We start from the raw sequence: 26,316 nt of genomic DNA on the forward strand, positions 1-26,316 counted from the left end.
TATTGAAGGCCTTGCCAATAAGACCTTATGCTCCATGTCTGTTCATAAGGCTCCCTTTTTAAGTTCAGTTGGTTGAAGAATTTTCCTCACCTGAGGAATAATCTTTCTCAATGTGACAGAGAGTCAATAAGCTCCGAACAGTATTAGGTATAATGTATCATAAACTATTCCCTCCCCTCTCTTTCCTGTGGGTTGCCCTCTCTAACTTCACCTGCCTTCCCATGCCCTACCTGTTTTCGTCTCCCTTAGATATGTTGCTTCTACTGCTCAGTGGCCCTCTTTGCCTGGAGCTATTCCCTGACTGGTGTATAGAGGTAATTCTCTGCCACTCATTTACAAATTATTGTTTAACCTGGTGCATTTAGAATTGACAAAACATTTCCCTGTTTTATGTCTTAATTTTATAATGTAACTGTCAGGCAGAAATATTACTTCCCTTATTTCCAGGCTTTTGTTGGGAAACACCTCACTAAAGCTCCCAAGTACTGGAAACAGTAGGGAATTCTTTGGAAATGCTTAAGTGGAGGCTGCAAAGATGTTTTAAAAAGCTAGAAGTGATTTCCTTACATAAGGGCCATTGCTATCCAGTAGAGTACTCATGAGTTGAAATGGCGCTAATTAGCTTTGCAGCATCTAATTGGCATCTTTGGGCTGTGAGGCATGCCTGGCACCAATCCTAGATATTAGATGTGGTCAGTTTAGTTCAATACAACACTTTTTTGACTACTTCCTCATCAAGATATTTTTGCATAGAATTGTCATATAGTACATGTTGTTATAATACTTTATTGCTTTATTTCATTTTGACCTTACAACAACCCCGAGAAATAGTTATGCTAGGAATTTCCCTATTTTATAAAAAAGGAAATTGAGGTTCAGAAAAATAAATGCTGTATCCAAAATCATACAGTCTAGCCAAAACTTAATCCCTTTCAACTGCAACCTTTTCTGCCTTGGTGAAGAGAGAACACTGTATTTCAGTTTGGAGGAGAAAATTATTTATTTATTTTGGTGAGGAAGATTGACCCTGAGCTAACATCTGTGCGAGTCGTCCTCTATTTTGTATGTGGGATGATGCCACAGCATGGCTTGATGAGCTGTGTGTAGGTCCGCTCCTGGGATCCTAATCCTCGAACCCAGAGCCACTGAAGCAGAGCACGCAAGCTTAACCACTATGCCACTGGGCCAGCCCGTAGAGGAGCAAATTAAGAACTTGGCTTTTGGAGGCGTTAGATATAGAATAGATACTTACATAGACTCAGACACTTACTACCTAAGTGACTTTGGGCAAGTTTTTTAACTTCTCTGGTTTCGGTTTTCACATTTATAAGATTGGGATAATCTTGTAGGATTTTTGTGAGGATTAAATGAGTTGCTGCAGGCAAAATGTTGGGCTCAGAGTTGTTGGCTGCTATTACAGTGTGTTTAATCCAGAAAGCTTACCCTTATTTCATTTTGTAGACTGAGTCAGCCCTGTGCCATCTGTGAGGTTCTATTTGGTTTAAGGGTTTAGGCCTACAGCCATGTCCCTCCAACGGTTTGCAATACGGCTTGATCCATTTTCCTGAGAAGGTGGCTAGAAGCAGTACCATCTTGTCTCATAGTCAGTGTTTTTATTCACACAGCCAAGTTGGCCAAGATGGTGACCAGTGAAGCATGTTTCTCCTAAAGTTTCCCTGTTAAGAAGCTAATGATCATACCGGAAATATCTAAATAACAATAACATCATACAAATTTGGGAAAACAATTTTACATCATTTTCGTATCCATTCAAGAAAAAATAAAAGGAAACAAGGGATTTCAGTTAGATACATGGAAGAATTTCCTAATAGTCACCAAAGCAAAGTAAGTTACCAATGGGGGCAACAGTCTGTGGGAAAAAAAGCATAGAAGACCTAAGTCCTTGTCTTGTTGGCAGCTCTTTCCAGCTGCATAGCTGAGGCAAAACACTTTGACCTCTCTGAATCTCAGTTTTTTCATCTGTGAAAGTGGATAATTATATCTGAGACTCACGAGGTTGCCGTGGATATCTAATGAGATGAAGGAAAAGAAAGTGATTTGTAAACTGGGAAGTGTGATACAAACTGAAGGTGGTGGTGTTATTCTCCAGAGTTTGTTGAAAACATCGAAAATTCTTAGATGACTTAAAAGTGCTCTTACCTGAAGGTGGGAGAAGGACTAAATAAGTAACCCTTTGGATCTCTTTCAGTTCAAGGAATGTATATTTTCAGATTCCATTAGTATTGATGATATTAGGTCTTGTATCAAATTGAAATTCAATGGCTATTTTTGGAAAGGCATTAAAATAAAATAACAAAGGGGAAAATAGTTGGAAAGCAATGTACTTTGTATAGAAAAGCTTAATTATCAAATTGATTATATGTTAAGTATTTTCAGTTACAATCAATAATTACAATGAGAGGGGCCGGCCCGGTGGCATAGCGGTTAAGTTCTTGCCCTCCGCTTCGGCGGCCTGGGGTTCACAGTTTCGGATCCCGGGCGTGGACCATCGCACAGCTTGTCAAGCCATGCTGTAGCGGCGTCCCACGTATTAAGAAGAGGAAGATGGGCACAGATGTTAGCCCAGGGCCGATCTTCCCCAGCAAAAATAGGATTGGCAACGGATGTTAGCTCAGGGCTAATCTTCCTCAAAAAAAAAAAAAAATTACAATGATGGTAACCACCATGCTTTGCTAATTAGAACATACTTCCAATAAGGCCAAGGGTATCAGTTTGAATCCCTTTACGGGTCAATTAGCATAATGTCTGCCTTCACCCTAAGGTCACTCAAACGTGTACCTGTGTTCACAGGAGAATAAAGTGGAGATTGGATGAAATGGTGCAAGTGTTCAACCAGTGTGTGTAGAAGAACTCTATATTTATGCATATAGTGCATCTCTAGCTTTTATTTTTTTCTTTTAGGACACTTATCATTTTTGCTTTTTGTAATTAATTGTCTGGACTACCGGTTTTGTTTAGCAAATTACTGGTGTCGGTCACTTGAAATGGTATTCCAAGTTTCCTGAAAGGTGGTTTAATCAGAATCATGTTCTGACTTGCTATTTATAAGTGCTTAACTTTGCAATGCTTTCTTTCAAAATGACCCTGAGAGCTATGAACTTCTTATATGTGTTTTTCAGATGGGAAAATGGAGGCTTTTTTTTTTCCCAAGGTTTCTTACTCCCAGGTGAAGAGATTTTGGCTAATTTTATAAAAAGGTCAGTAGCACAGCTGGGCTTGAAATACAGAGGTCCTGACTCAAAGTTCTATATTTAATTTGCAGTCTATTTTTTTTTTTTTTTTTTTAGTTTATATGTAGTAGGTTTAGTCAGAGGCTGGGAAAATGAATATTATGTCTGGATATTTAGCAAGATAAATTAGCAAGATAATTACTACAAATACATCTCTTTCGGAAGTAGTTAAGCTGGTTGTTTGAAGTGACTTATTATTTTGACTAGTTTTATTAATAATACCAATCATACGATTTGATCCATGGTGTCTACAGGCCTAGCCATAAAGATAGGGTATTTAACATTATAATTTTGATCTTTTTAAATGATGGAATTTGACATGTCATGTCCTAATAGCAAAATGCTCTCGTGTTGTGGAGAAAGTGGAGATCTCTGTATTGTGATTTGGAGGATGATAAGAAAAGTTCCTTTATCTCTCAGTGACAAGCCTATTTACCAAAATTCCACCAGTAGTGGTTCAGACCATCTTACATAATGCAGGGAAGCTCATTTATACCATCACTTACCTTAGTATGGATTGAGGATTGAGTTTTTGAGGAAATGGTGGTAGGATTCCGCCTGAGCACCTTCTGAGGTCAAATCTCACCTACTAATGAGATTTGAAATTTTGATGAGGAAAGGAAAAAGAATATGTAATGATGATTTTTGGAGACCTGTTTTGGGAGTTTAGATGATAATGGTGGGGATTTGGCCTATCAGCATACAGCATAAATACACTGGACACCTGGAGGGTAAGGAAGAGGTGAGCTGGAGGATGAGAGAAAGCTAGGGAAGGGCATCTAAATTGAGACTTAATTCACAATTTTGCCCATGGCCTTCTTTGTTTATACAGGTTTGGTTTAAAGAACGTTAAGTGTGTCTAGAAGCAAACAACTAATTGGAATCCATGTGATTCTTTTATGTTGACATTAAAAATTACTTTATTATTGATGATAGTTTTATAAGGGAAGAGATGCTCTTTTTGTAAAAGAGGGCTTCTAATCTCTTTAACTTTGGTTCCTTTTCAGTCAAATGGTAATAATCACACCATTCTGACTCTTTCACTGGATTGGTGCAAGGATCAATTGGGATAACATCTATTAAAAAATGTGAACTGTAAAGGGCTCAGCCAAATACAGAGTGTTAAATATTATGTGCAGTATGGGTTGGAGATTACATGCTTGGATTCTAGAGCAGATTACTTGAGTTTCAACACTGGCTTTGTCCTTTTTCCCTCTGTGACACAGGGCAACTTGAACTTCCTGTGTCTCAGTTTTCTCATTTGTAAAATAACAACACCTAGCTCATAATGTTGATGTGAAAATCAAAGGAGTTCATATATGTAATGGGCTTACTCACATGGAGTAAGCACAGCAATCACACTAGGTGTTATATTGCTATGTACGTGCCAGCGCAAAATTGAATGCTGGCATAAGTGCACGGGAAATTAAAAAACATCCTGTATTTATGCCTCAAGCAATATAGTTATTTGTTTATCCAATGAATTCATATTTGGTTATAAGCCATTAGTGACAGTTGATAAATGGAACTGTGTTGAATTTAGCAGCTTCTTTCAGAAGCCTACTTGATATTTGAATAAAGAAACTACTCTCATTAATGCTGACTTATTCAGATAAGGTTTATAGAGTATTAGTCTTGATCATCATGTTTATACCTTAAATGAAAGGTTTTCAACCCTAACTACACATTAGAAGCAACTTGGTCTCCCAAACCAGTTGAATTGGAAAATTTGGGGGTGGTTCTCAGGCACTGGTATTTTTTAAAAGCTCCCCAGGTGATCTTAATGTGCAGATAGAGTTGAAAACCACTGCCTTAAAGCATTAGTAATTAAATATATACCCATATCATTTAATTTCTGACATTGATACATAATTTTCTCATGTTTAAGTAAATAAGATGACATGGCTATATATGGATGTTTCTTTTAAAGGCAGACCTATTATTTCTATTAATTCTGTAGCTTATGGGTACATGTTATAAAGCAGAAATAAGAAGTTTGTTTTTAAATTATCTGTGGATTTTTGTTTGTTCGTTTTTGGCATGATGAAGTGCTGTATATATTAAAACAGAATATAGAATCACAGACTGTTAAAGGTGAGAGGGACCCTCAAGGCATCTAGTAGAAAGAGGGCTCACTTCGAAGCCAGTCCTGGCTTGCAGTGACTTATTCACTTACTAACTGTGTGATCTTGGAGTACTTACTTAACCAATCTGAGCCTCAACTCCCTCATGTCTGTAAAATTGAGATGAATGTGTACTTTGTACTATAACAACTGCGTTTCATGCCACACACACACACACGCACACACACAGATCTTGACTCCCTACCTCCTGCCCGATCCCCGCAGCAGCTGGTGCGGATATCCAGAGCAGGGACTGTGTGGGAGCCTCCTCAGGGCTGTCTGAGCTTGCAGGGCCAGCTGCTGGGAACTGCTTCCTCCCACTCCTCAGGGATCATTTCTCTGGCTCTGCTGGGACTGTTTCATGGCTGGCTGTTTGGATCCCATGACCTTTCACGAGTATAACATTTAGTCTGTGGGGGTCAGTCACTACTGGCCAAGTAGAGTGAAGCTGTTAATGACACTAGAGATGAAGATGGCTTCTTGTTACCACATGATGGAAGCTTTTGGGTGCCTTCTGATTGTGCCCCAGACAATACTTGTGCAGGACATAGACAGCTGCTGTCTCTTTCCAGCTGTTTTCCTATCCATTGTGTCTTTGTGTTGAGTAGGGACAATAGGAGGCCACTATCTATGTCTTAGTTTAGGGGAAGCAGAGAAAAATCACAGACCTCTTTGATTTTCTTTTTATGATAGGTAGAATAGATTTTGTCTCCTTTCCCACCCTTGTCTCTCAGATCCTCTAGCATATGGCTATAAAAGCCTTAGGCCACCCAGCTCTCCTGTTGAACATTCTTTGTGTCCTAGAGAGGAGGTTCATGGGTTGTTTCTTATTAGTTGTAAAGCATAATGCCTGGGGTCCTGATCTTAGCTATGGTGCTTCAATGTTTTTCCCAGTTGTAGGCCTGGCTTTAGGTCTATTGTCAATCTTAATTTTGAGAATTCTGCTTTTGTCACCATCTCTCTGGACTGATCTGAAGGTTTCATTGAAAACATTTATTAATTCAGCTGTCATTTTCCTATTTTTTTCTTTTATCTACTGGAATTGGCACCATCTTCTCTACTAGTGGTAGGTCTATTGATTTTTTAGTGATGAGGATCTTGAAACATTACCCTTGTGGGGTGGGTGTTCTAACATATACCTTGTGTTCCTCCAACTAGACTAGGAGACTCCTGAGGGTAGGAACCATGTTTTCTAGCTGAGCATAGTCATACTATCATTTGTTAGGCACCTACTATGCACCAGAGACTTGACTTTAATTATTTCAATTGATTTCTGTAATAATAATATATACATAAGGAATCTTATTTCAGGCAGCTTAAGTAAACTGCCCAAGGTCATCTAGCTAGTGAGTCACAGAGCTGGACTTTGAACCCAGATAGATCTTAAATCCTCTGTTCTAAATCATCTTTCTAAACTCCTTAAATGAAAGGACAGATACAGATAAGAGGAATGGAAACTCGGCCTACAGAAGGTTGGATGGAACTGTTGAATAGGGGACTGGTATGGAGTGGCATTCTTGGAGAGGAGAGAGGATCTGCATGTCTTCAAAGCCAGTGCTTTCCCACTAATAATCTACACTGACTTGCATCACTGGCATACACGGACACTTAGTAAGTGGACCATAAGACCTTCCAGGCAGAAGTTACCCCTGCAGAAGGCTTTGGTCCAGGTGTGGAACTTCACTTCATGATTTTTATTCAGGTCAGAGAGACCTTGAAATTATGTGAAGATGTCTCACAATTAGGCAAACTGAAGCAGATTCAAATGAATCCATGGAGATAAGACATTCTGAGCAGCAACACAAGTCTGTGTTGAAGTCAACCATGTCTAGCTGAAGATCAGGAGATACTCTGCAGTCAGCCTCTATGCACATAGTTCAGACCATCAGAATGTGCCCACTGGCTTTGGCAAGCAACAGGAAGTATATAAATGCTTTACCAAGTTGAAGCTTTGTTGAACATGCCCAGAGAGCATTTTCCTTTTAATGTGTTTGGAAACTATACATTTAACTCCTGCTGGGAGTAAAAGTAATTGCTTCACAAAAGAAAAAAGTCAGCTCTTTAAAAGGCTTAACTCCTTTCACAAACATGTGCTTTTTAATGACTGGGAAATTCCTGGTACAGGAGAAAAATGTCTTTTGTCCAAATGAGCTCATTGTGGTCTTAGCTCACCCTGTGCACTCTAGTTCCTGCTTTCTGTTCCATGTTTTGTGACCAGAGGTTATTGGAAGGATAATCCCTCTGTGGATATTCTCTGCTTTTTGGGCATGTTGCCAAAGAGAAAGTTATCTTAGCTCAGAAACTGCCAAGCAAGTGCAAGAGGCCCATATCCCAGGGGTCCTGAGCCTGTGACTGATAATGACTTGGTTTAGGTTGGCTGTGGGTTGGGTTTTTCAAGCACACTTCATGTGCACTAGGATGGCTGTGTCTGCTTTGTCCTCTTTAGATTTCTCAACAGTTCTATTGCTTCTTGATTCCGGAATGATTTTTCTTTCCTAGGTACATTGTATTTACTCTGCTTTGATTCTATCCTGATGAGCAGAAATATCTGTGCCAGTCGGAGGCCTCATGTTTATCGTTTTAACCTGGTATAAATGAAAAACAGCTGTTGAAAGAAATAGCCCTGTATCTCTTTCTTTGAACACTTGGAGGCTGATGCCTCCTAAAATTAATTTCTGTGTTGGCTTGGCTAAAGTGAAGAATATGTCTGAGGCCTTAGATTTGCTCAGTGAAAGGGTTCTCCTAAATGGTAGTGTAGAGTAGATCTCAGTGGATGCCCTTGATTTAATTGAAGCTCACGTTCCTCTATCTTTAAAATAACCGTTTCCTACCATGGAGGAAGTTGCAACTTTGAATGGTGTTAGTTAGGGAGATTGTACATCTATTATGGATGTTTTCATAAAGAGGCGAACATGGAAGGGGTTCAAATGCACCTTGACAATGACCTCTGTAGTCTCCTTTAAAGGAGACTATATTTTTAAGACAGTTACTTTGAAGGATTAGGGATGGGAAATAAACTGATATTTATTAACTGCTTCTTAGGTACAAGCACTGTGCTAGATCCTTTCTGCAGACTACCTTTTTAGATTTATCTAGGTTTATGTAGTTAATTAATGGCAGCCCATGAGAACTAAACTACCATGCTGCCTCACATCTTGAAGGGTCTGTGTTAGAGTCACTATATTCCCCTAAAATTCATCCATGGCTATAATGAATCAATATTTTGATAAGCCTTTGATAGCTTCTCTCCTGCTTGATTGACTACAAGTTTTTATTATTTTAAAAAATTCACACTCTTGCCACTGAGAATTTGGTTCTTATCATAATTTGTTAACAAAATCTATGCTCTGGGATTTTTGTGTCACTTTCATGGCTCCCTCGGTCTGAAATTCTAAGTTCAGGCTCTGATGCCTAAGTAAGTCTAAGAATAATTTCTTGGTCTGGGATTAAGAAGCTCTGTCTTCAGCTATTATGAAGAGGAGAGGATTATAAAATTCGGTCATGAGCTGCTTAGGTACTATTTGCCGTAAACCCCATTTCTTGCCCAAAGCACTGTGGCCCCTCTAGGAGGCTCCAGAACCCTTGCCTGAAATCCCTTGAGGAAACCAGGCTTGACCTGGGCATGACCCATGTTTATTCAGTACACCCCCTCTCCAATGCCCCCAAGGCCTAGGTTTATTGTATGCAGCCAATGAGTGTTTCACTGAATATAATAGCTGGTACAACAGAAATGGGAAAAATATGGCTGGGAAATACTACCATACTTGAAAGTGGGAAATTCTGGGTAATTGCTGAGTGCCTCATTTTAGCTCCCATGGGGAAAATACATGGCAAAATGCATAATGGGTTAATATTGTAAAGTGAAAACTCTTATGAGATAAATCAGAAGCTACATATCTGCCTGTGATGCTCAGAATGGGAATGGCACTGATTTGCTGATAATGTATTTTTATTATTATTATTATTCTGTAGCCTCAGACGATACAGCAAACTCTCAAGAGGACATTGCAGTATTATGAGCACCAAGTTATAGGGTAAGTAAAAATGAATTTTGGTTATTATTAAGGGCAAATTAAAGATAATTACTCAAACATAGCTGTTGAGCATGGGGTTTTCTGCCACTGAGGTCAACCTTTTTTCAAAGTGGTTATGCTCTCAGTGTGGAGTGGGGGCTCGTGGGGGCTCATGGGGGCCCCTTGAAATGATTTCCTTTGCCTTATTTGCGTTGAATCCTTCTAAATGAAATTCTCATTGGTATTGTGTTCCTTTTTTTTCTCTTTCCTTTTTGTGCTCTTACCCTCTCTTTGTTATCCATTGAATCTCATAGTTTTGCCTTAGTAGTATGGTAAGGCTTATTGGTACCAACTGAGAGCCTTTAAATGGGATTTTTAGACTCCTTCAGTAAAGTTTAATCAAAATCACTACAAGCTTAACACAGTTCAGTGAGGGATACTGGTTTAGCTAGAGTCACGTGCTCCATATTTTTCTTTATTATCTCCCATTTCTTGAAGTGGTTGTGATATGGTGTAAAGTAAGACAACTTGAGGTCAAAAGGTAGGAATCCAAGGCCTCACCAGCACATAGAACTTTAAGTAACTTTATCTCTGTTGTAAAGAGTGATGTTGATGATAATAATAACTAAATCAAGGATTAGATGTCATGATTCAATGAGATCATTTCAATGAAAGTATTTTGTAAACAGAAAGCTCCAAGTGTAGGATATACCTTTGATTGGCTATGGCAGAAAGCAATTGGCAAATACAAAAGCCTAAATTCACTTTCTGATGCAATCTAGCTATTTAAATTAAATTCATTGATATTAGAGGCAATGCATATTTTTAATTCACATTGTTAATATTCTCTAAGTGCTACAATGATTTATCTTTGTAAGATTTTAAGAGCTTTTGAGGAGTCAAGATTCAAACCCTGGTACCTCTGGAAATGCTATGGGGAATCATTTAACATTTATGGCTAATAGTCACTCCCATGGGGATCAAGAATATATTTTTGGCTATTAGGATGTAATGTGATTTTTTTTTTTTTTTTTTACAAAACATAAGGGAAGAAAACTTAGTGGAAAAATAATCTCAGAACCTAGTATAATGCCATATATTTTAAGTGCTTGATGATTATGTTAATTGTCATTTCAAAGGGAATTGCTTTGAAACTTTGTCATATCAATCCTCAAGAGTGCAGTACTAGGAGAAACATATTATTTAAACTCATGAGATGGTTTTTAGTTTGAGGCCATTAGTGATTTTAAATGGTTTATCCTAACGGAGATAAAGAATGTCAAGTTAATCTCTCCCCACATATTCTAAAATAAAGCTTAATCACTCTCACTGAATTTGCTACTTTCAAAGTATGGTATTTGGATTAAATTAGTCAATATACTTAGAACAGTTCCTGGCATGTGGTAACCACTACATACTTATTTTCTCTTATGTTTATTGTAATTATTATTATTAATATTTTTATGACAATACCAGTAATCAAATGCAAATCATTTTCTAGAATTATGAATGCCCTCTGTTTTGAAATCAAATAATAACTGATGAAATAGTCACATCTGTGAACTGAAGTATGTCTTCATGGCAAATTGGAGTGGGAATCTTATGTGATCAAAATAGATAACTAAACTATATTACCATAATCAGCAGAAAATTCTTTTCTCCATTAGTAAGATGGAGTTCTCTTTTATCTAAATTACTGCCTCAACTCTCCTCTTCTCTCCATCTGTGTAGACATAGCCTGTGGGGATTCTTTTTTCATTGTCTAAGTGGTCTTTTCTAGTTCTGTTTATTGCAGACACAGCATAAAGAAAACAAACAGGGAATGCAACTCCAATATAAAGAGGTGTCTTGATGTCGGACAGGTTCCAGATAGACCTATTAGCATATTTTCACTTGGGTATTGGCTGACTTCTGAGGACTTGAAGTACCTTTGCTCACTGCCTCTACTTGTACTCACGCTAATGAAGACAAAAAGGGCAAGTTGGCAGCAATAGTGTCACATTTGCCTGTCTTGACTTTGCCTCCCTCCTCCCTCAGTCATAGCTTCCCTGTCCATTCCCTCTTTTGCCTTTTAGACTCCATCTTTCTGCTTTCTATTTCTGCTTTCAATACTGAAAAAGGAGAGCATCTATTATCACTAACACTTGGATTAAAATGTATTCACATGTATGTGTTGTTCCTCTTAAAAAAACACAATTGAAGGCATTTTATCTCTAACTGTGAAAAGGAATGCGTTTCTTACAGTTCAAGGGATTTCAGGCAATTGAGAATAAGTGCTGGCAAGTATTATTTGCGTATTTCTGGGGAAGAAGGTGTGGCAAAGTTGCTTTTCCTAATCCTTGAAATTGGGCTTTGCCTTAAGCTTGTCTTGAGGTAATTCGGCTTTTAGGTGCCTTGGGTTGGGATGAAGAATCAGGATGGATAACAGAGAATATGAGCTAGCCCTTCTCTTCTTAATTTTCTAGTTCAGCCTCCAACCACTAACCTCCTCATCCTCCCTTTCCTCTGCTTTAAAACTCTGCCCTTGGATCTGTGTCTTGTATCAGAGCTCCAGGATTGTATAGTTCTGCTCCTTGATGAATTCTTATATCAGTAGCCCATAGAAACTCTCTGAGGCTTTTTTAGTCTCCAAGACCTAGACTTGATTGCAGGGAGCAGCTGCTCAAAGGATCACACAGATGGAGAATTGGGAGGGAGTAGCCGACGGAGCTTCTTTGCTAGGGAGTAAGACAGCCTCTCTGTACCTCAGCTACTTTCTTTTTTTAATTAATTATTTATTTTTTTTTGAGGAAGATTAGCCCTGAGCTAACATCTGTTGCCAATCCTCCTCTCTTTTGCTAAGGAAGATCGGCCCTGAGCCAACATCCGTGCCCATCCTCCTTTACTCTATATGGGACGCTGCCATAGCATGGCTTGACAAGTGGTGCGTAGGTCTGTGCCCAGGGTCTGAACCCTCGAACCCAACCGCTATGCCACTAGACAGGCTCCTTAACTACTTTATTTTTAAACATTTATTCTCTTCTTTAACTTAGCCATTCACTTGTTCATTTATTTATTCATAGAGATCATTTAAGTTGGGAAAGTGAGTGCTAAAATAATTTATTCATGCAATGTGATGAATCTTTTCTTCATCTGCACTGTCACCATCGTCTCTCACCTAGAGATTCCGATCTAGTTTTCTGGCTTCTCCTCTTGTCCCTCAACCTTATATTTTCATGACAGCAAAATGATTAAAAATTAGATCATGCCACTTTCTTACTTTAAACCGATGGTTCTCAAATGTTAATATGCATCAAAATCACCTGGCAGGCTTCTTAAAACACAGATTTCTGGGCCCTACACCCACAGTTTCTGATCAGCTTTGGCTGGGTGGGGCTCAAGAATTGGCATTTCTAACAAGTTCCCAGATAATACTGGTGCTACTGGCCCAGGAATCACACTTTAAAATCCCTGCTTTGAACCATATAATGACTTATTGGGATAGAATAAAATTTGAATCTTCCTGTGATCTGGCCTCCACTTACCTCTCTGATTTCATCGTCTTCCACTCTCCCTTTCCCTCCCCTGCAGCCACTCCAGCCACCTGGTGGTTTCTCAACTGTACCAAGCTTGCTTGGCCTCCAGGCCTTTCCACATCCTGTTCCATTTTTCTGGAATGCTCTGTCCCGAGATGTTCACATGGATTATTCTTTTTATACATTTAAGTGTCTCTTTAAATGTCCTATCTTCAGAAAGGCCCACCTGCTCTGACCACCCAATCTAAAGTAGCCCTCCATCCCTTACCTTAATCTCCAACCCCAATCTTTTTTTTTTTTTGAGGAAGATTAGCCCTGGGCTAACATCTGTTGCCAGTCCTCCTCTTTTTTGCTGAGGAAGATTGGCCCTGGGCTAACATCTATGCCCATCTTCCACTGCTTTATATGGGACACCACCACAGCATGGCGTGATAAGTGGTGCGTAGGTCCGCACCCGGGATCCAAACCTGCAAACCCCGGGCCACTGAAGTGGAGCGTACAAACTTAACTGCTATGCCACTGGGCAGGCCCCCCAATCATTTTTTATTATCTTACTCTTTATTATTTTTTTTCATAGTGCTTATCATTATCTTATATTGTTTTGTTTATTTTATCTTTTGGTTATTTATCGTATTTACTTCTATATTCCTGTGCCTTTATAAATCTTGGTACATAGGAGGGACTAATAATTTTTTTTTGGAGAGGTAAGTGTGAATAAATGAATAAATTGCACCCTAGAGGTATGTACACAGAGGTAAGTACATAGTGGATAAAAGAATAAGTTGTGCTTGAGAAGGGAGTCTAAAATAAGGGGTTGAAATAATCTCCAGGGTCCATTTTGGTTCTAAAATCTATGGTTCTAGTATCCAGGACCCTTTTGTTTATAGCATAAATTATACTGATTTATTTGCATAGTTTCCCATTTATGCTAAATGTCCTGCTGCTGTGTGTCAGATTGACTTTGGTAAATTTAGATTACTATAGAAACTCTACACAAGTATGCTTACTTGGATTGCTTCCTGTTCGTGTAGCTCAGTCTTCTTCACTCAACATAAAATGAAAAAAGGGGCATTGAGTGTACATCTTTATGTTATGTTGTCTCTCTTTGACTCCAGCTTCTGGAGAATGGACTAGCTTTCTGGGCTGTGTGGGGTGGAAAGAATAGTGAGAAGCAAAAGGGGTAAGTAGGAGGCAGGGAGGGTTCACCTTAGGAATTAAAAGGAACTCAGGACTGAGGAAAATCTGGTTGGCATTTTTTCTTATGTCCTTCTTGCTCTTATCTTGTGCCCTTCCTTTTCTCTGTGCATCTTTGTTGTGTAATGCAGAGCAGGGAACTGAGAAAATGTGCTTTGGAAGTAGACATATCAGATTTACTAGACTTAAAGTCAGATTCTGCCTTTGAATGATCTTGGCAGATCTTGACCCTCAGTTTTCTCATTTTTAAAGTGAGAATACTAGCGGGTTGGGGTGAAGTTTCAATGAAATATTAATGATAATAATGTGTTAAGTCATAGAATCATATAAAGTAGTTAGTACAGTGCCTGGTATCCAAAGATAATCAACAGATTCGTTGGATTATTATTACCACTATTAGTATCTGACTCTATTGCATGTCAATTTTGGCTGATTGTCTTTCTCTTTGTCCTCCTGCTGTATCCTTTCCCTGTCCTCTTTGAGCCTTTACAAGTTTGGAATCAATTGTTTAGCATCAGGAGCTAAACATGCCCAGTTCATGTTCCAGCTACAGCTTTCTTCTTACAGAGACGTTGGATTTTTTTAAATCTACATTTCTGCCTCTAGAGTGCCTAAGCCAACTGCTCTTACTCATGTTTACACTACCTGACTACTACCGGTCTATAGCTCACAAAAATGGATTCCTACGGCCATGCTGACAAAGCAGACATTTCTTTAAAACTGTGATTGGAAAACACATGATAATCTTTCTGAGATATAATGTTCATTCATTATATATTTTATAAAGAAACATGTACTCAGAATCATGCCATTCATTTTATACTTTTTGCCAGAATAAGCATTGTTGTGCTAATATCATGGGTAGGACTGCTGCCAACCTCATATTAGTTTGACACACCATTTCCTATAGTCATCTAAAATTAAATTCTGTTACTCCAGTTATCGCTGTGGGCCCTATGTTTGTTTTATACAGCCAACCTTCTGTTCTCTTTTTATTTTGACAATTGAATAGGGATTAAGCTAGAATAATTTCAATAGAACATTAGAAGTAAAATTAGGAGTAGCTGAACCCTGATTATTTTAGGAAACAAACTTCAATGATATTACTTATGCTTTCGTGATCAGACTTTGTGACTATAAATTATTTTATCTAAAAAGTGATCTAGCTTCACTTTCATATATTTATGTAGAATAACTATCTATCTTATTGAATAAAAACAAGTGAGACAAAAGCTAATATCTATTGATTACTTCCCGTGTCTGAGGCAATACACTGGACACTTTACATCTGTTATTTTATTTAATCTTAACCATCTATTTCATAGGATCATTGTATTAAGCTCATTTTACAGACGAGGAAATTGAGGCTGAGAGAAAAAAATATTTTATCCAAGGTCACTCTGATTAAAATGATGGAGCTTGATTTAAAAATAACCCTGTATTTGTCTGTGTTTAACAACTGTGCTCCCCGTTCCACCTTTTATTAGGGATTCCTGCATTCTAGAAACTGTAGTTCAGTATTTTGCCTTATTGGTTTGTTGGAGTCTGGTCTCAGTGAGGTGTACAAACATGAAACCATTTTATTTTTTCTCTCCAATCATTTCAAACATGCTCGGATGAGTCCCCTTTGATAACAGGCTGGGTAGATTGCTGTGTCTCCAAATACTTGCAGGGAGTGTAAAGTCCATTCCAGACCAATTCGGATCTTCAATCTCATATCCAATCTCAGTCTTGTATGCCTTTATGCCCGGGTCAGGCCTTGGCCTGAGGAACTTGGAATGCATTGTAGACAGGATGTGATGTGGTTTTTCATTCCTCTGCTCCAGGCCACTCCTTTCTGAGACTCTTTCTCTTCTGATGTATTTATCAGGCAGGAATAAAATGAAGAATGGCAGAAGCCTTTTGTAATTCACTGTTGGTTCTAACAGTCTCTTGGCTGTGAGGCCCTCAGTGAGGCGATGTACGGGCTCTGCCTTGATGGCTTCAGATGCGACCGCTCCTGGCCCTGAGGATTGCACTCCACAGTCTTGCTAGTGGGATCCTTGCCCCTGGCTGGCAGTCCCTAGACTGGGAAGCAGTCAAATGGGACAACCCAAGCTTAGGGGTATCTCCCTAACCCATGGGTAACTCATATTTTTTGCCATGCCTACTGGTGGGGCTGTAGGCCGTTCCCAATTGGCTCTATTTCTTTCCCTGTTTATAATTCTCTCTGAAACCTTCTTCCTATACTCAATCAGGCACAGAGGGATGATCAGGAATTCCACTACCTCAGCAGATGTTCACCGAGGAATGAGATATCCAACTCCCAGTCTCTGTCAGGGGTAGAGCCCTCTCTCACCAATGGGGCTTCTGCAGGGAACACTCCTCTTCTCTCCTTTTCTTGTAGGGGAATAAAGAACAGCAGCATTCTCTTTCTAGGCCAATTACTCACTCTTCTGAGGATTTCCTTTTGAATTTTTTCTATTCCTTTGCTTCTGTAGGCTGGTGGTGGGTGACAGTGGCAGTAACTATTTAGTCACTTCTTAAGTTCTGAAGGAGATGTCTGGTCTTCCTGGCTACTCTTTTGGAACGTGGGAGCATTTGGCCCCTATTGTCTTCAGCTTTGGTGCCTTAGCTCTAATTCAGAGGCAACTGAAAAAGTTCCAGTCAGTATCTCCTTACACAGACATTTTGTCCTTTGGTCCTCACAAGACTCTAGGAGGTATCTCCATTCTATGAAGGAGGAAAGTTAAACTAACAGAGATTAGGTTACTTGCCCAAAGTCTCACAGATGAAAAATAGTAAGACCATGATTCAAATTCTGTCAGACTCTAAATGCTGTAATGGCTTATTTGTTATCCATACACCATACTGCTGTCTTCTTCACTGTCTGTGATAGAGGTTAAGAGGTGTTTACTTTCAACACAATTGAGGGCCAGTGCACCAAATTAGTACTGTTAATTATTCTTTTTCTTGGCATCTTCTTTATAGAAACAGATGACCAGCAGTGATGAAGCGCTCAGATAAGGAAACATTAGCTATACAAAGCTAATATATTTTCTGGTTCTCCTCGTTTATTTTTTTCACACATAGCCAGCTTATTAATGATTGCCTCCAGTTCCAGGTCCACACTGCTAATGCTGATGTTCATAATGGGTTATTCCAGAAATTACATCTTAAAACTTCCGTTGTTTGAAAATGTTATGCCAAGAGCAGAGAGTACGTGTGCTTGTGCGTTATGTATATGAGTGCATTTGTAGATGCTTTCAAAAATTTCTCCATATGCTAATTTTGTTTTCTTCTTAGTTATAGAGATGCAGAAAAGAATTTCCACAATATCTCTAACAGATGCTCCTATGCAGACCGTCCCAACAAAGAGGAAATTGAAGATGTCTCAGGAATTCTTCAATGTACTGCTAACATACTAGGTATACTAACTATATATTTATACGATTGAGAGAGAATGAATGAGGGCAAGATGGGAAAGTAAAGGTGTAAACGTTTCATTTTCTACTAAACAGAGGTTTGGAGGCTATTGCAAATTGAGACCAAGATCTTGTCTTCAAGTGATTTAATTTCAACATTCCTGAAGATGTTTGAGTGGAAATTACATGCATGCCATTTACTTGGAGATTGAAAAACACTATAATAAAAATACTTACATTCCAGGGAAACTTTTCTAAATATTCATGTATTAGTATTATTAGCCTCCTATAATCCATGTTTTTCTGGCTTTTACCCTGGGCTAAAATTGGGGATTGCCCTCTCCTCTCAAAGTTCATACTCTATTTCTATTATTATTATTACTCTGTTATTTCTGGGAGGCCCTAGCTGGGCTGGAGATGGCTCACATGTACTCTAGTGGACTCTACAACACAGGGGCAGTGAGGCAGGTCATCTACTGAGGTCTTGGTGCTCTACTTGGAGGGGGTGTCCACCTTGAAAATACTAGTATTTATGACAGAGGGGCTGGTAAGCACAAGGTGACACTGTTGGCTCAGCACAGCTTAGTTGCCTTTCAAAGTTGCCATGAGATGCAGATTAAGTAGAGAGTGAAAGGAGCAGCAGGCACTCTGCTGCCTGATGATATTAGGGAAAGAGTAGTTTTAAGTTAGGTGCTTATAATTGAGAAAGTGACTGTATAACAAGGTTTGGATTTCCATAAATATTAAATTGTTCTAGAAAAGACATATTAGGGCTGATTTTTTTCCCTCTAAGTAGTGATGGGTTGTGCTGAAAATGTAGAAAGCACAATCTTGTAAAATTTAAACTTCTGAAGGATGAAACTAAATGCCTGCCACCTGTTGACCTTATGCTGGTACAGATCCAACAGGTGATTATGTGCCTAAGAGGTGGCCGTTTTCTTTTAAATACTGTCTTTTCATAACTCTTGGAATATACACTGTCGGAGGACAAAGATAACAGCTTTACTGGTCGTATTTAATGAAAGCTTTGTTTTTAACAAGTTACTGAGCTATAATTCATCTTTGCTTGCTTAGATTTCATTTTTTAAATTACATTTAAATTCTGTGCAATCACTTATGAGAATGCAAGAGCTGATTAACTTACTGGACAGAAAAATACCATACAAGAAATGAAAACTTTTTTGGAGTGGCGGGGGTTGGCGGGGGGAGGTTGGCAAGGAGAAATAGAGTTTCGACCAAGTTAAGAGAAATTCTGATGCCTGGAAACCTTCTCTGCGAATGCCAGAGGGCAATTTTCCAACACTATGATTTATATTTTTCACTTTTGGGGAGTGTGATTAGAATATTGGGATTGGGGAATACATATTTCTCTCACCTTCTTAACCTGTTACAGGGTTGTGGTAGAGACTAGAAATGTGTTTGTTCACTCGTCTTTGTGTTATTTATACTTCACGTATTATCAAAAAAGACTACAAGTCATAGGTCAGAAAACATGATTGGAGTAGCAAATTTTTCTCCTTTCAAAATGGCCATCTCTATTGACTTAGTATAAACTCTGGATTGTTTGATCATTTACTAGCTCTCCAGGTTGAGGTTTGAGTTTAGCGGTTGGCATGGAATAGAAAGGGACTTGAAGAGAGGGAGAAAGCTTGTTGCAGAAGACCAGTTATGCATCTGTCGTGCATTTGTTCTGTCGCCTTCTCCCTGGGACTCCCTGGAAACACACACACGTTACAGTCCCTCTAGTAATGGGAGAGAACTATTTCTAGATATCAACATTTTTACCATTTATTTCTCTTTCGTTGGCTTAGAAACCAGTTGTTGCTATTTTCTGTCTCATCATTTACAAATTAGGGATATTAAGTACAGATTGCTCCTTATCATCTGGTTGCCTCCTTTTGGGACTCTGGCAGTCTCTGTGATAATGCAGTACAGTACTCTAAAGAGGCTTTTACTCTCTGGAAAAAGGCTATACAAAGATAGTTGTGAATGATGCCCTCCCTGCTGGAGGCTTTCAGTGTTAAACTGACTGCTTTATTTGGTACATGTCTTTTGCATACCAAAATGGTCTTATAATTTTACTTGTCTGAAAAATGTAAACCTTTTCTAGCCATAATCTGCGAAGCCCATTTTTAGCTCCAATTAAGTAGTAAAAATGTGTTTAAACTCTTGTTAGATGCAGCATTGAATATTTTCTTGGAAATTACAGTTGAATGGTATGATGAAGCATCTATGATAAAGCATTAAAGGGTCTAAACTGTGTTTGTTGCTAAGTGTTGCTGCCTGATCCTATGGATTGGACTTAGCTAATGTTGAGGGGAGGGAGGCAGAGAATGGGTAGGGAGAATTAAGGGAGAAGGATGATAAATTGCACATCTCTCTTTGCCATAGTACAATTTAAGATAAACGAGTGTTATGATTATTTCAGTTTTAACAAGTTTTAATACTGTGAAGGGGTGTAGATGTTTCAGTTGTAGAGCATCAAGAGCTGTAATATGGGGGAGATGGTGCAGAAAAGAGACATTCCACAGTAGGACAGGAATCAGATAGAAATGAGAGCTCTAGGTAATTGATTTACTGATGAATTATAGCAAACTACGGTTTGCTGTTTTAATAAACATTAGTTATTTGCCAAGTATTAACAAAGCATAGTTTTATACTGCTTTTGCTAAGTGCATTTTCTCTCAAAATAATCAGGAAGAACATGAATTGTGAAAGAATACTCATTAAAGTTTTCTGTTTTAAAGGTCTCCTGCTAGAGTGGGGCTTTATCTTCTCCAAAGTTTAGCACATTTAAAGTCAGAATCAGAGTAATGTTGTCGTGGGATTATTTGTTGGGAAAGTGCTAGTGAGAAGGGTGGAGGAAATGACCTTTGGGGCTTATACCTCACAATTTTTTCCTAGTATCAGGGACTCTGAAATGCTATGAAACCAGAGTTCTCTACAAAGTGCTGCAGATTCCAGAATGATTAGCTGGTACAGAGCTTTTTGTTGTTTTTTTTTTTTTTTGTAAGTAATAATTTGTTCCTTATAAGTTAATGTGCATGTACATTTTGATTTTATTGTGATTTGGAATGTGCATTTAGCAGCCTTTTAATTGGCAATAAAACTGAAGAATTATTTAGCCTTACTTATGGTTATGATTACCTTGGGGGTTTTCTCAGAATAACTCTAAATCATATAATTGTCCAGTGAATTGAAATATGTCTAACATATTTAGCATCTTGGAGAACTAGTTGGTGCAATAACCACTTACCATTTTTATTGATGAATTAAGATTAGCAATGAATAAATTCTGCCAATATAGTTCTTGTTACTGTAACTTAGTAACTGATATGTTTTCTCTTTTATTAAAAGTAAATATTTAAAGTATTTTAACAAGATGAAGGAGTTAAGATGGCTGGGGAGGAACTGAATTAATAATGATATTATAATGTAGTGGTTTAGAGCTAAGACTAGAGCCAGACTTGGGTTGAAATGTGGCTCGGCTACTTCTTAGCTGTACGAACTGGAATGAGTTACTTAATCTGTCCATACTTCATATTTCTCATTTGTAAAACGGAGATAACGTAATTCTATACCTCCTGGAGTTGTTAGGAAGATTAAATAAGTTAATTTATATAAAGTACTTAGAATCGCCTGATATATAACAAATGCTAAAGTGTTTGCTCCTATTATTGAATATTCACAAAATAATGTTTGCATCAGACCTGGGAGGTCAATATTGCTTACATTTTTGGGTGAGGAAACATACTTTGAGACGTTAACTTGTAAACTTCTTTTGTCAGCAATGACAAGCCACAAAAGCAGGATTTAAACTCATGTCAGTCTGATTCTGAACCCCGTGTTCTTTCCACTGCTTCATGCTGCCGGCCAGTCATTGGACTGGGATTGACTTTACCTCACCTTTCTAATGCTAATTACACAAGGCTTTCTAGTTCTCTGAGAACTGTCAATTATGAGAATTGTCATGATATTTACTGAGTTCATTACTATTTCAAAACGTACTTGGGATACTTGCTTGTATGTGACAAGTAGTATCAAAACTGTTTGACTATTTCTCATTGGTATTGAGGAGAGTGCAGTTTCATTGTAATTTGGATCATTTTCAGTTTAGAAACAGTATGTTTTTCTTTAAATTTCAGAATTTTAATTTGCGTTGTTGCAATATTAGCATTGTCACAACAAAAATATTGCAAGGGATAAGAATTCAAATTTTAATTTGTATTGTTGACAGTGCAAATTAAGGGCGATTCTGTTGCCATCATGACACACATGGTTTCATAGTAATGCTGTAGTAAATGCTATACTGTTCCATTGGCTGCAAGATTTTAAGCTGATCTTAGCACGTAGGTGGCTTCACTTAATATGTTAGACATCATTGGTCTGGCACAAAGCTAACAAAAGGCTGTATTTCTGATGCCATAGACTTTTTTTTAGTGGATAAGTTTAGGAATATTGGCACAGTATCTCATTTAACAATTCCTAACAGAGACCTTGAGTAGTGGTTCTATGTAAATTAGAAAGAACTTCTGTTTTCTGCTCTCTGCTTGCATACTTTCCCAGAAACGATTAGATGTAGTGGGTAGGCCTGAAAAGGAATGAGACCACTGAGTGTGAACACTGCCTCAAATATGTATAAAATAAACACTTTCATAAAAACTGATGCTTAAATTATGCAGATCAGTTTTAGAAGATAGAAGTATATTGAACAGAAATGTGGAGTGCTTTCTCTCCTCCCGTAGATATTCTTTTTCTCTTAAGAGCATTTTCTTCTAAATCTTATGAAAGGCCTTTTCCCATTTATCCTGCTAAATTTCCCCACACTTAGCTACTCTTCCTTACTAGAAAAACATAGCAGTCATTTTTATTGCTTTTTTTTCGTCGTCTTAGTTTATCTCTAATGCATTGTTTCCCTATGCAAATTTCTGCTCTGCACCTCTTCTTTGTGTGGGAGGGCAACCTCTCACATCCTAAATTCTTCAGACTGTCTGTTGTTCTCTTTTCTGCATTGTTCAATGGGTAGGTTTTTACTTTTCTTTTCTCTTTAAGTTTTTTTTTTTTTTTTTGTGAGGCGATCAGCCCTGTGCTAACATCTGCCAATCCTCCTCTTTTTTTGCTGAGGAAGACTGGCCCTGGGCTAATATCCACGCCCATCTTCCTCCACTTTATATGGGACACCGCCACAGCATGGCTTGCCAAGCAGTGCGTCGGTGCGCGCCCGGGATCCGAACCAGCGAACCCCGGGCCACCGCAGCGGAGCGCACTCACTTAACCGCTTGCGCCACGGGGCCGGCCCCCCTTTAAGTTTTTTTAAAGTAAACTTTTAATTTTGGTATAGTTTTAGATTCATAGAAAAGTTGTGAAGATAGTGCACAAAGTTCTCATATACTCCACACCAATTTCCCCTGTTATTGACATCTTACATTAATATGGTACTTTGGTCTCAATTAATGAACCAATATTGATACATTATTATTAACTAAATCTCATGCTTTGTTCAGATATCCTTAGTTTTACCTGTTCTTTTTCTGTTCCAGGATCCCACTCAAGATCCCACATTTCATTTGGTTGTCATGTCTCCTTAAATTACTCTTAGCTGTGACAGTTTCTCAGACTTTCTTTGTTTTTGATGACCTTGACAGTTTTGAAGAGTACTGGTCAGGTCTTTCAGTTGTCTGCTGTCTACTTAGACATATGCCCATCATTGTGTGTGTGTGTGTGTGTGCACGCACTTGTGCGTGTGTTTTGGGCACTTCCCTACTTTCTTGCACTACAAGATGCTCCAGACTCATCTTGTCTATTTTCTGCCCCAGTCCCAGAATCAGCCATTTCTCCAAGGAGTCCTGGTTCCTTTTATTGGAGAATGGTGTTAGAAACCAAGATCTGGGCATGACGTATACTTATTGCTATTGGGTGTTGTTGCTTCTAGGCCCTCTCTGCTGACAGAGAAAGAAAATATATATGTTTATACTAACTCATATATTTATGCCTATCTATAAATATTTTTATATGTGTCCATCTGTCTCTGTATTATGTTAAATATGAGTTCATACTGATGTCTCCAGCTCTAATCCATTACCATATGGGTCATTCTAACCTTTTCTCCTTGCTTGTCTGTAACCTCCTACTCCAAGGGTGAGAAACTTGGCTCTCTTTAGCCTTCCATTTACTTAATTGTTCAATTCCAGTGTACATGCGTAATTCTTTCAGAATTATTAACACATACTCCCATGGAAATCAATTTTATCAACTAGAGGACAGTGCTTATGTGCACTTTTGGAGTATGGAGCTATGTATGAAGCTTTACAGGTTCCACTCATTTGATCAGCACCTTTCTACTCCACCACATTTAGTGAGGTTTTTTTTCATACATTTGTAATACAGTTATATTCTTTTATTATATTCTTCATTTCATCTTGGGATCTTTTAACCTCCTAAATATACACATTGTAAAATATATATTTTTTCAAAATTTGCATACATTAAGGTTCACTTTTTGTACTGTAAAATTCTATGGGTTTTAATAAATGTATAGTGTCATGTATCCTCCATTACAGTGCCCTACAGAATACTTTCATTGCCCTCTAAATACCCTGTGCTTCAACCCCCACCCCCCAATCCCTGACAAGTGCTGATCTGTTTGCCATGCTATAGTTTTGCCTTTTCCATAATGTCATGTAAATGTGCATTTAAGATTAATACATATCCTTGTGTGGCTTGATGGCTCATTCTTTTTTTTTCCCCTGAATAGTATTCCATTGTATGGATGTACCACAGTTTGCTTTTCTATTCACCTACTGAAAGACGTCTTGGTTGCTTCCATTTTTGGCAATTATGAATAAACCTGCTATAAACATTTGCTTTAAGGTTTTTATGTAGATGTAAGTTTTCAAATGACTTAGGTAAATAGCAGGAGTGTGATTGCTGGACTTTGTTTAGCTTTATAAGAAACTATCAAAGTGTCTTCCAAAGTGGCTATCCCTTTTAATTTGCTCCTTATCCTCTCCAGAAACTGGTATTGTCAGTTGTTTGGATTTTAGTCATTTTAATAGATGTGCCTTTTCCCTTGAAGATTTCTTTTCTTTTCTTTTCTTTTCTTTTTTTTTTGTTGAGGAAAATTAGCCCTGAGCTAACATCTGCTGCCAATCCTCCTCATTTTGCTGAGGAAGGTTGGCCCTGGGCTAACATCTGTGCCCATCTTCCTCTACTTTATATGGGATGCCGCCACAGCGTGGCTTGACGAGCGGTCCGTCGGTCTGTGCATGGGATCCAAACCCCAGAACCCTGGGCCACTGAAGCCGAGCACGTGAACTGCTGGCCACCGGGCTGGCCCTTCCCTTGAAGTTTTAATAAAGAAAAACAGCACCTGCTATCTCCTTACAATTTCAACATACATAAACTATAATTAAGAATTTTGTTTTCCTATTTTGTCATTCTGTGTGCTTTTCCAAGATTTTATGATTGAATTTAGAAGCCTGCTTAAAAAATTCTTAGTCGTAGCAGAAATTGTCCATAGTACTAATAGGTAGAATCTTTCTCTCTGATTTTCTAAAAATAAGTCCCTGAAATGGTGTTAGCCTGTGTTACACAGTGGGAAATGAAATCTTTTAGGAATTTGGTTGCAACTTTGAAGTGATGTGACTTGTAATCCTATTTACTGAAGATGTTCAAAATATTAGGTGCTCACAAGCAGTCTTTGTTAATATCCTTTTGCACCCCTAGTCCCCAACTTGCCGTAGTTTGAATTCCTTTTGACACTATCAGTAGCTGCTGAGTCAAACTCACTTAACTAAACTCCTATTACTCAGTTCATTCTCATAAGCAGGTTTCTCAAGTCTCTTAAAAAATCTCCTACTGCTCTTTTCTCAGGAGATAGTATCACTTCCATTTAAGATCTGTAAAATTCTTAACATGGGAAAATAATTATCTCTGGGTCACACTATGAGTTTATGGGAAAGGCAGGAATACTGTGAGGCTCCGATGTAAGTCTGCTGCATTACTTATTGACCCCTCAATTGCTTCTATTAAAAAAGAGTAATGGTTAGTTTTATTTTTGAGTTAGAAATTTTATTCTTTCCTTACTATGTGAGAAAGATGATTGTGGGCCCATGTCATTTCATTTCATATGTCAAACTCATACCTCATTTTTGTTGCGAACTCGTGAAGCAAATTCATAATGATTTGGCACAGTTGCTTTTGTAATTTAAATAATATTTTTTTTGTCTTTACTCCTTTTGAATCTTTTAGCTCAGATGAACACACCATCTCCCCTACTTCCCCCATTTTTTGCTTTTTATTTGATGATGTTTATTCATTAAATTAATCATTTCTTACCTATGGGTCTAATTTTTTTTGGTCTATTATGTTATTTCTGTGTTTTTATTGCTATTTGCTGCATAACTCTAACTTTGACTCAACTTTGACATAAATTTTAATAATATGTTATTTAATTATCCTGAAAATTTTAAGTAAGATTAAAGTTCAAACATCCTAGGTTCTATGCTAGATGAATTGTCATTCTTATTAGCCTTGAGTTCAGATCTTCAGTCAATTTTAAGTGTTTTTGACAGCATATCTATCACAGGTTTTTACATTAATTTGTTGAGTAGAATTTTATGACTCACAATAAAGATGTTACTCAAATTAAGTCTTTTTATATACGGTAAATTCTCTTCATTATCTCACTGTCTATTTTTCATAAGCAAAAATATTAATCTCTTTTGATTTCTTTTTCATGAGCCTACTCAGTTAAAGATTCCCATGTGTTTTATTTTCCATGTGGGGAGCTATGGACGATTATGTATTGTGGATGA

General features: G+C 38.1%; 1 protein-coding gene across 1 annotated transcript in view; it reads left to right on the forward strand.

Moving 5' to 3' along the window:
• GUCY1A2 (guanylate cyclase 1 soluble subunit alpha 2) overlaps nucleotides 1–26,316 on the forward strand; it is a 274,966-nt gene that overhangs the window by 19,738 nt on the left and 228,912 nt on the right. The window contains exons 2-3 of the mRNA XM_058545304.1: nucleotides 9,347–9,408; nucleotides 17,382–17,503. Coding sequence (XP_058401287.1) covers nucleotides 9,347–9,408; nucleotides 17,382–17,503 — 184 coding nt within the window. The remainder of the gene's footprint in view (nucleotides 1–9,346; nucleotides 9,409–17,381; nucleotides 17,504–26,316) is intronic.

Source organism: Diceros bicornis, chromosome 7, assembly GCF_020826845.1.
Source record: "Diceros bicornis minor isolate mBicDic1 chromosome 7, mDicBic1.mat.cur, whole genome shotgun sequence".
NCBI lineage: Eukaryota > Metazoa > Chordata > Mammalia > Perissodactyla > Rhinocerotidae > Diceros > Diceros bicornis.